This window comes from Sinocyclocheilus anshuiensis, unplaced genomic scaffold (genome assembly GCF_001515605.1).
Source record: "Sinocyclocheilus anshuiensis isolate Anshui unplaced genomic scaffold, SAMN03320099.WGS_v1.1 scaffold252, whole genome shotgun sequence".
In the NCBI taxonomy this organism is placed as follows: Eukaryota; Metazoa; Chordata; class Actinopteri; order Cypriniformes; family Cyprinidae; genus Sinocyclocheilus; species Sinocyclocheilus anshuiensis.
In genome coordinates this window covers 804,685-815,878 of record NW_015554095.1, presented here as the reverse complement: position 1 = coordinate 815,878, position 11,194 = coordinate 804,685, and the positions used below count along the sequence as shown (strand labels likewise).

The 11,194-nt window shown below is 39.9% G+C and overlaps 1 protein-coding gene across 2 annotated transcripts in view; it reads right to left on the bottom strand.

The window, feature by feature from the left end:
* Positions 1 to 9,389, bottom strand: part of LOC107669492 (zinc finger E-box-binding homeobox 1-like) — a 66,505-nt gene extending 57,116 nt beyond the window's left edge. For both annotated transcript variants that reach the window (XM_016461749.1, XM_016461750.1), the window contains exon 1: positions 9,198 to 9,389. In XM_016461749.1, the coding sequence (XP_016317235.1) occupies positions 9,198 to 9,255 (58 nt within the window). In that variant the 5' untranslated portion in view covers positions 9,256 to 9,389. The remainder of the gene's footprint in view (positions 1 to 9,197) is intronic.
* Between the last annotated feature and the right edge of the window lie 1,805 nt (positions 9,390 to 11,194).

Sequence of the window (11,194 nt, the reverse complement as noted above, 5' to 3'; positions counted from 1 at the left end):
CACACACACACACACACACACACACACACACACACACACACACACACACACACTCATTGTGGAATGTGTGCTGCTGTGTCCAGACAGCACAATACTTGTGAATGATCCTAACTGGCTGTTGCTATTCCAGGGCTGAGCTGTAAGTGTGCTAGTGTGTGGGTTTACTTAAAGGGTTAGTTCACCCAAAAATGAATATTAGGCAGCGTTTTACTCACCCCCGAGGCATCCTAGGTGTATATGACTTTCTTCTTTCAGAAGAATCCAGTCGGAGTTATATTAAAAATTGTCTTTGATCTTTCAAGCTGTTTACTGCCACTCAGCGGGTGTTGCAGTGCATCAGTCCAAAAGAACTTAAATAAAAATCGCCCATCCATAAAAAAAAAGTGTCTCACACGGCTCCGGGGGGTGAACAAAGGCCTTCTGTAGCAAATCGATGCGTTTTTGTAAGAAAAATATCCATATTCAAAACATAATAATGACTTTAATCTAGCTTGCTCCGGGAGCATGATGTATGAGTTCAGCGTTGCGCATGCGCCGGTGAGTCTCGTGAAAACCAACGTTTGTTTACAGGATTAAAGGAAGCAAAGTTTCCTTACTTTAGCAAAGGAAAACCAGTCTCCTCTTGGCTTATATCGAAATCCTCTGACATTCTTCTTTACAAATCCTTGTTTTGTACTTCTAATTCTTGACCGTTGTTTTGTTTTGATCTCTCTCCTGCGTTTCCGCGTGCGTCATTTCTGAGCGGCGCATGTGCAAAGCCGACCTCATACGTCATTCCCCCAGAACTGCTTCTGTTTACAACAGTGAGCGCAAGCTAGATTCAAGTGATTATTACGTTTTGAATATGGATATTTTTCTTACAAAAACGCATCAATTCGCTACAGAAAGCCTTTGTTCACCCCCCGGAGCCGTGTGAGACACGTTTTTTATGGATGGGCGATTTTTATTTAAGTTCTTTTCGACTGAAGCACTGCAACACCCGCTGAGTGGCATTAAACAGCTTGAAAGATCAAAGACCATTTTTAATATAACTCCGACTGGATTCTTCTGAAAGAACAAATTCATATACACCTAGGATGCCTCGGGGGTGAGTAAAACGCAGCCTAATTTTTTTTTTGGGTGAACTAACCCTTTAACTATACTGTGAAGACAAAACTGTCTACAGAATGGTCTGATGAACAAAATTTCCCTTTGAGAAAATCCTGTTTGATAATGTAAATAAATATGTGGCTTTTTTCAAGAATGCACAGATATTAAAATTATGTCCGATCCTGATATTACATTAATGTTACGGCAGATAAATTACAAATTAAAAGCGAATTACATTTTTATTAAATTAAAATGAATATATAATATAAAATATACAAATGGTCTAAATATGTTTAAATCAATTAAATTAAATAAAAACAATTATATTTATTAAATTTAAAAATATTTTATAAAAAATAAAACACTAAAAACTGAAATCAGTCATTTTAAATGCTACACATGAACAACAACATCAAAACATCATAATGTCCATAATGAAAAATATATTTGTATTTAGGTTTGCTTAAGTTTACATTCAACCGTGTTATTAAATTATTAGTGTATTTAAAGACTAACTTTAAGTTCATGTTAAATTACTAAATAAATAATAGAGTAAATGAGCATTCACAATTAAATATCCTATGTCATATGATATTTAAATAAAAACAACGTAGTGCATATTGTGTATTCCCCGAATTTTTTATATTCTACAAAAAGCTTCCTTTTAGGTGGAGGGTGCGGGAGGGGCATATATAAAGTGGTATATATGAACTTGAAGCAGAACAATAAGCGGAACTCAGTCTTTAAGTGTTACTGAGATGTGTTTTTGACCACTAGAGTGTACGTGTCTCTCCTCACCATCCAGACACCTTTAGGATATTTTAGTCCACGGACCAGCGCTGTTGACACCCATTCACTCTAACACTTTTTTCTCCATCACACCTCTCCATCACAAGCGACAAACGCTTCACCTACACACTGACATGCAGAGAGACAAGGATTCCTCCACATCTCATCTTCCTCTCGGAGGAGAATGGGTCATATGCAAATGAGTGTCTCCGCATGGGCAGTAGTTTCCCACAGGCAGCGGGAGAAAGAGTGTTCCCTCCCTCTCTGCACTCTTTCAATAGTCCTTTTCTTCTGCCGCTAAGCCCCTCTATGCCCGATAGTGGCCTGCTGCATAGGTAGCAAACCCCTTTGCTCCCCCTCGCTGAAGCTTTAAAACACAATAGTTCACTTAAGCATGCACACACACACACACACACACACACACACAACTACACACACAAACCAACCAATAAAGTACAACCGTGCACGGCTAAAAAGGGGGTTCATGAAACCTGGGCTCTTCTGAGGAGAATGAAAACGAGGGAGAGATGAAGGAGACAGAAATAAAGAAAAGGTTTTTCTTTAGGAGTAATGCTTCCTCTCCTTCCGTGGGACCAGTGACCGGACTGATCATTAATCCCCGTTTGTAAAAGCACAGAGATGTTTGGAGGGCTGTTTGCTGAGAGCCAAATTTGGGCAGGGCCACAGGAATTAAGCAGCACCTGAAATGAACCGTGTACGGATTTCAGTTCTTTACAGGATGGAGGATGATTCCATTAAGAATACTTCTTAAAGACAAAATTAAACTAAAATTGACACTATTTACTATAGGCCTAAATATCCATAGTGATTTGGAAAATAATTCACCAGTGCACGTTATAATAAAGAAAAAACATTTTGGTTATTTTTCAAAAACTTTCTCAACCTCTGAAGCAACATTTTTGCTTGTGTTACCAAGGCTGTATTGGCAGGGGAAAATATTATTCAACAGTGTCAATCCAATTAACCATGCAGTCTAACCAAATCTTCATTTATAAATTTAAAGTTTAAAATTAAAAAGTCCCACCCCACATTATTTCCTTTTGAAAATTGAAAGTTTCACTCAGGAATACAGCACTGTTCAAGACTTTTATTTTTTATTTTTTGTTTGTTTATTATTTAAATAAATAAATAGTTTTATTCAGTAAGGACACATCGATTTGATCAAAAGAGACAGTAAAGTTTTATAAACATTTATAATTTTACAAAAGGTTTCTATTTTGAATAAATGCTGTTCTTTTAAAACTTTCAATTTATCAGTGAATCCTGAAAAGCAAAGTATCATTAAAATATAAAGCAACACAACTGCTTCTGCAGCACAAAATCAGCATACCAGAATGATTTCTGAAGTATCATGTGACACTGAAGACTGGCGTAATGTAATGGCTGCGGGAAATTCAGCTTTGCCATCACAGGAATAAATTGTATTTTAAAATATATTAAAATAGAAACAGTTATTTTCAATTTTGTAATAATACTTCACGTTACTACTGTGTTTTTGTTCAAATAAATGCAGCCTTGGAGAGCATTTCTAAAAAATCTCACCGACGCCAAACTTTTGAAGGGTAGTGTAAGTCACATTACATGTGAAGTTGTGCATGCTTGTCTTATGTTGTGCGTATTGTCATGAGTGGCCTGAGTGGCTATCACTATTGCCTATAATTGAGTCCAATTTCCCTTTCTTTCCTTTTCATTCACCTAATCAACAAAACAAAAGGGCCAATTTCCTTCTCTGACCCTTCTAAAGAGAAGCGAAGAAATGTGTTCAATGAAAGAGAAAACACAAACTGGACCTCAATCAAATAGAAATGCACCACCACGCTCTTTATACCAGTTCTCAGTCACATACAGTGTTTTTCACGTGCTTAAACATACATTCACACACCGGCCCTTGACAAGAAGGAAGCCATGTTTGTTATGCAAAGCACAAGAAGGGAGAGAAGAGCAGCTATCTTGCCAGTTTACAACAGTCCTTCACTGTCACCTCAGCAGGCCTCCAAAACACTGACCCCCATCTTCAACAAATCCCTCCCCCATGTGACCTCCACACGGGGGGCAAACTGAAAGGGAATGGGGGTAAGACGAAAAAACAAGGGCTGCTTCTGAGCTTTGTTACCTAGAGATCTATTCACAGAGTGTGTATTTGTGTGTGTGTGTGTGCGTGTTGAGGGCTTTAACACAGCCAATTTGTTACGCTGGACGCCTCACAATGGCACGGGGGGTGGTGGGGGGAGTTAAGTCGTACTTGAGGCAATGCATGGGCGCCCATGGCAGAGGTCACTAAACATCACCCTGCTACTGTGTCTTAGAGAAAGGGTCAAAAAAGGAGAGGAGAGAACATTTCAGAAGGACTTTTGAAGGAAGTCAACGAAAGCATGATATAAATGAAAGTTTCCTCCTCGGCTGAACCTCGCGCACCAGGGAGAGACCCTAAATGTTAGCAGATGGCTTTTAAAATGCCCTAGCAGCATGTCCCGCAGAAAAGTGGTCTTCCTAACTCACATATACCTACAGAAAAACAAACACATTTTAAAAATACTGCACAATTTCCTAACTATAAAGCGTCAACTTAATGTGCATGAGTAAGAGAAAAACAAGCATGTGTGTTTATTGCTTTAAACCCCTAGAAAGTCTGGTACGGGGTGTGGAAATAGCCCAGCGCAGTAATTAAAGTTTTATCAGCCAAATAAATTCCGCTACACCCATTTTTATCACAGAGCTGGCAGTAGCCTGACGTTGGCCATAGCTCTCCAAAGGTAATGACAGTAAACAAGCTAAATATTTCTCATCATTCATTGGGTGTATTTGTATAAACGCAGTTGGGTAAAACTTTGCGGGTTCTGCTCATTTCAGAGGTGTAAATCCTTCCCCTAAAACGTCTCGGAATAAAAATACAGTCTTGCTAATGTTCTTTTGAAACATAACCTCCATTTTAGAAAGCCACTACAAAGCACAGCACGCCCAACAGCCGCTGCCATGTTTATTTTCTTAGCCATGCTAATACCGGTCAGCCACATTCCTCTATTCCCAATCTGGGAGGTTTCAAATTGCCCTCCAGTACTCTCAGAGAGAGCCAAAGGAGGAAGGGACAGAAGGAGAGCTGCCCTGTGATCAACACCTGTCGTCTTGCGGACTATTAGCACCTTCACGTTTACAGCTCAAGCCCCTGATCGCCTTCATGTTACGTGCCACGAGAACCCCAACTGGCTGGGAACGTCGTTAGAACCAGTCCCATGCGAAAAGGTGAAAAAAAGACACACTGGCACACAGTTAACGCATCTTCTTAACTCTATCAATAGAATTGTTATGGGAATACTTATGTTCAGAAGTTCAGAAGTGGCATACTCGAGATGCTCTCTGTCGGCCTTTGGAGCTGTTGGTGATATAAGCAAGGTGTGTTTTTAAATAAGATTAATTAAGGCTTTACTGCACAGCAACACAGTTTTCAAGATGTTTAGACACAGTTCACCTTCCTCGCATTCTGCAGATAACTTCACCTGAAACAGCTTTAAATACTCTGAAAAACTGTTGACTATTTAGCATTCCAATCCAAGACTGAGAGTCAAAATCTATGGGTTGTTCCCTGGGCCTCAAGTTTACTCAGTTTAACTAACTACAGGCTTACCCAATGATGAAAAAAATTATATTTTTCTGTATCTCTATAGAATTTAGCATATTTTGTTTTCAGGTCAGGTCTATACAGAGTAAAAAGTCAGAGAGAACTAATGAATTCTCTAGCTTGTAAAACATTCTTCACCTGCCCAACAGCTCATCTCGGGGTTAACACCCTGCCTTTAGTCAAAGCAACAGGCAAGTCTCAGATTTTTCACCTGATGGTGAAGTGCTGCTGTCACATGTTCAAAGTGTCTGGTAAAAGCTTCAGCACCAGGAAAAAAAAACTTTACCTTCCCCCTCAGCCCCTGTGTAGAAACCACTGTAACCTTTACAAATGCTTCAAATGAAGGTAGGCTATATTACTGCAATATGACTCATAAGTGAGAGTCAAGAACATTTTATTGATAGCCAAAAAAAGAAAGATTAGTAGAATGGTATAGGTATTGCCATATTTACTGCTTCGGCTCACACTAATCTGTAAATGCAAGTCATGTGACCAATTAAGAGCATCATAAAAAAATAAAAATACAGTTCTCAAGCAAATAATGTTACCTTAATAAGCTATAATAATCTTTCTAAACACAAATTGTCGACTTGAAATTTTCATATGAATGCTAACTGGGAACTTTTGGAATTTTTGTCACATGAGTTACCATGGGATGACCTTCCAACATGACAGAGAAAAATAAAAGTGTTTGGTAATTATTAATGTTTCTAAACTTGCTTTTGCATTTTAAAGTATATATTTATGTGTAACTGTCTTATTGCTGCAAACTGTCTCCATGTGTGTTTTATCAGGACAGCAATGTTGCCAACAGTTAGGCCTTCTATTAAGAGCCACAATCATAGAAGACCTAAGGGGGAGATTTTAATTATGTGTGATTGTTAAGTCGGTGAAGGTTGTGTGAATTATAATTAGAGCTGAAGATGTTATGAACAAACAGTTTAGTACCGTTCATATCACACAGCTTTACAAGATACTTTATAGTGTTTAAGCCTTCTGTGGCTGATTCAAAATAGTTCTAAAGTAAGTGAGTTGAAATGAAAAACATTCCATTCATCATGATTATGGTAATTAAAGTGAAGGTACGTCTGGTAAACACAAGGTGAATCCATCTAGAAGACAGTTTGCCTCCAGTGAACATTTACTGTTGGCCTTTACACCAAACGGTGAAGCACTCAGACGGCCACATTCCAATTATACACGGTCTGATCAACACTCCTCACGGCGGCGCGGAGGGGGAGGGGCGTATGTTAATGACGCAGGGAGCGTTCATCACGCACCGGGAGCGCTCCGAGGTCAATCCGTGACTTCAAATAATGAACGGTCAGGACGCAAAGCGCCTGCGAGCGTTCCTAGAAGAGCAAACTTAAATTAATGTGGGTTTATATGATTAAGATGACTAAACAAAATTTATTTAACACAGAAGGACTGAGTTTAAAATTAAATGACGTAACATGTCATCAAAAGCTATATCTGGAGGTGTTCATATGATAAAATAAGTACAAACAGGTGCTGTTGCACGGCTCAGGTGCGTCTCCGCGTTCAGATACCTGCAGTGCGGTGAGCAGTGCCAAACGCCCTATGACAAAGCACTTATATCAACCCAACACCGCAGAAAAGCGCTGCAAAATGACCCTCACGGTGTAAAATCGTTGTAGGTTTCGAAACAATTTCAGAAGACGCCTATACTTTCCCGCATGGAAAAAAAAGATCATGAGCGATGCTCCAGCACCTACAAGTACCGAGGATGCGCTTTATACTGTAGCGATGCTTTTAAGAGTAAGCGCTATAGAAAGCCGAATGATAACAGGCACCCATCCCTTCTGCAGTTAAAAACAAACGACAACAGCAGCTGAGAGTGAGAAGGCATGCGAAAAAACACCACATAGATCTTTTTTATACCTGCACAAGTTGACATTTGCAGCAACGTACGAGAAACGCCTCCCGTCTGCTTTCAAAATGAGACAATGTATCTCAGAGAGAGAGAGAAAAAGAAAGACTCCTTCCTTGTCAGCAAGTTCAGGTAGCAAAAAACCATAGCGACATGGTCAAATGGCATTTACGAAAAACCTAAGTGACATTTTTATCCTCCCCTCCGATCAGGTAAGCACATATTTACAGGTCGCTCACACGCGCGCGCTGAGAGATCCGCTACGTCAGCCTGAGGAAAAGTGTATTTCTTCACTCATCTCTTCACAAAACGACACTTAATACACCAGATGAGCCGACGAAATGAAAAACGGTGGACTTTTGATCTAAAAAGAGAGAGCTTGGACGAATAAAATTATTTTAAAAATATTTTCAAGTGTAGGCTATATTCCCTATCTCACACGATCTTCGTAAAATTACTCAGGCGCACATCTATACCTCTGGACACGGCTTGCCGGATAAATCGCTATATTTCAAAGGAACAAATCGCAAGTACGATTTACCACACATAAACCCGAAACCTACACAGCTACGGACGTGCATTACAAAGCGGATGCATAAAGTCCTCAAAACAAATAAACTGTCAGTGCAGTGAGTCCAGCTGCAGCAGCGCGATTTATCAGGATTCTCTGCGCTGCTCGGGATGTATACGCATTCCTTATATAGGCTGCAGCAGTTGTTCTAGCAGCAGACAGCCCTTCAGATTCCTTTCCTTTTCTCTTCTCTTCAGCGTTACCACCCAACTAGAAATGTGGCAGGCTGGCTGCACAAACAGGTTGCTTTATCTGGCATCGTGCTCCAGAGCTCTCTGTGCCCCGCTCCCGCAGGGACGCCTAGACTGGCAGGACTGTTACATAAACACACCCTTATTTTTTGCTTTGTAAACTTCAATCGGAGTTCAAGAAGAAACTTTCCTGTCAAACATCACCGCGAACTGCATACATGCCCATGTTTTCTAATGCAGCAGCAACACAGAGAGAGCAGCGTGCTGCTGTTATCAGGCAGTTTCTTGTGAGCTATATGACAAAAGTGCGACTTGTAGATAGTAAAACAAGCCAAAGTGTCACATCGGCGATGTAAAGCCACGCATTCATAAATATGACTCTAAAACGTTCACATACATAGGCTACTACTATTAGAGGTTATTCTTAGGATTCTGCTAGCTCGCTAGCTACCTGCTACCACGCAGACAGCGGACCAGCCCATTTCAGATATATCAAAGTTTGTTATTAACGAAAATAAAACATAATCCTCTCAAGCCACCGCTCTATTCCCAAACACGTATTTATGAAAGCATTTCCACCACTTCTATCGCTCAAACTGATTCATGCGAAACCAAATCACCCGCATCGGACCAAACAGGTACATTTAGAGCGAGAAAATAAGTTTCAGTTCGTTCGAATCTAAAGAGGAAAATCTAACAATGACGAGTAACAGATTCGAATAGAATGGATTCTTTCAAACCCAAAAGCTTTATAAAGTGAACTCAGGGCGAAGGGGAATAAAAGGGGAAACAAAAGCGAGAGTCACTTGAATGGGACTGGCTGCGTATAACGGTCCGCGCTCGCGCTGTGCACCGCTAGGCGGTGAGGGAGTCGCGAGCGCGGCAGGTATAACGGTACACTAGATAGGGGCTATAACACGGCGCTACTTTCCAGCACTTTGTGGGGCTCGAGAAGTTCTGCCAGCGGCCTGGAGTCCAAAGTTGAATGAAAACAGCCGTCGCCGAGCAAAGCGAAGGGTTTTTACTCACCGTTTGTCCTCCTCGGGTTCGCCTGCTTTCTGCGCTTACACCTGGGGCCATCCGCCATGATCCTTTCGCTGTGTCTAAATGCTGCTGGAGAGTCACCTCCTCTCGCCCCCACACCTCCCCTCCCTTCTACTCCACCTCCCCTCCCTGCACCTGGTTTACGACACTCGGCTTTACGACATTACCTTCTGGCTCCTATACCTCTCTCTCTGGCGCTCAGACCCCCGTCTCTGGCCAACTCCCGCCCCTCGCACCACGCGCTCCGAAACGCTCAACCTGTGCATGTACAGGGAGAGGAAGAGCTATTTTGATTGACAGTTCAAAAGAAACACGAGTGTCTGGACAAAACAAACATTTCCAAGCCCATTACACAGAAAAGCGCAACGGTAAAAGTTGAACCTGAATCGAGCGTGATGTGTTTTTTTTACAGTTAGGATGGGGGCGGGGAAAGTTTGACGCGTGCACCTGTTTATGGCGCACGCACACGCATACACAATCACGCAATCTTTGCTGCAACTTTTTCTCATTCATGACGAGGCAGAAAACTGCTGGTCATAAAACTAGTCGCAGCAAGAAGTAGACAGTATCTTTTTATAGAGGGGGCACTGGCTAGCTGTCACTTTTTACTCTAATGAACATTTATAAGGGGTAGTTTTATTAAAATCAATAAATGTACGGCCATAACCTAAGGTAGGCTACTCTCATCTAAAAGAATCAAATAAATAAATACTATTTAAGGTAACACTTTATTTTAAGGTGTCCTTGTTACACAAGTTACATGTACTTGCTATTATAATAACAATAAATTATGCATAATTAAATGCAAGTAACCCTAAACCATACCCTAATCCTAACCCTACAGTAAGTATATATAGTTATTTAATATTACTCAGTACTTAAATGTATAATTACACTGTAACAAGGACACCTTAAAATAAAGTGTAGCCCTATTTAATATTATTTAATTATTTGACCCCTAACATGAACAGCCATAGGAAAGAGAGAATCTTATTTCATTACTTAATAATAAATAAATAAATAAATGTATTTTCAAAATGTATAATCATAAAAGTGTTTAACATTACCATTGTTTTCCCACTTTGTGACAATATGTAGCAGTACTGGGTAGCCTTTTAGGGGTAAGTTGTCACGGGGGGGGGGTCTTTCATACTAACCATACATAAAGCCTTAATTATAAAACCTTACTTTATTGTACTTCTGTGTCATTTTTACAAAGAGCTATTGCAAAAATATGTTGATATTGGAATATTAGTTTCAGGAGATAAAATTAAATATTATTTAAGCTGATATTAAACTGGTTTTGCAACTCAACTTTTGATTCAGAACTTCAATACTGATTTACAGTCCTTGTGACAATTTTCCTGATCCCCAATCTCTTATTTGTTATAGGCTACTTATAGCTAACTTCAGATAGAATTTCCAAAAAAATCCAAAAAGGCTGTATCTGACAAGATCATTTAAATCTTTTATATGGAAGAACTGTTTTTATTTAGTCCATATTGAATTCAAAGGAACATGGTTGGAATTTCAAAGCAGTGCCATTCATTTTTTTATTATTAATCATCATGTCCAATGACTGATGTTATCAGTGGCTGATGTAGATGAGTTTTTGTTTTATTTGAAAATAAAATTGTCTATCACTAAAGAGTACACATCTAATCGTAACGGAATAAACACTTTAGTGAAATAAGCATATCTAATGTACTTCACAGTTCTTCAGGTTGGCAAAAGATTTGTCAGTTCACTAAATAACTGTGACATTAGGTCTAACGCTATTTGCCATATGTTTACTGGCACAAACGTCTCTAGATAGCCTATGTGTTATAGTAGGAGGGTCTGTATATTCATATTAATTTAAAGTATGAAGGAAATATGTGTTCGAGTGTAAGTGTGTGCGACTAAGTAGGAAGGAGGAATGCAGTGCGTGTCCCAAGGCACAGAGAGGATCATGGGACCCTCACTGCAATGATTCAGTCCTC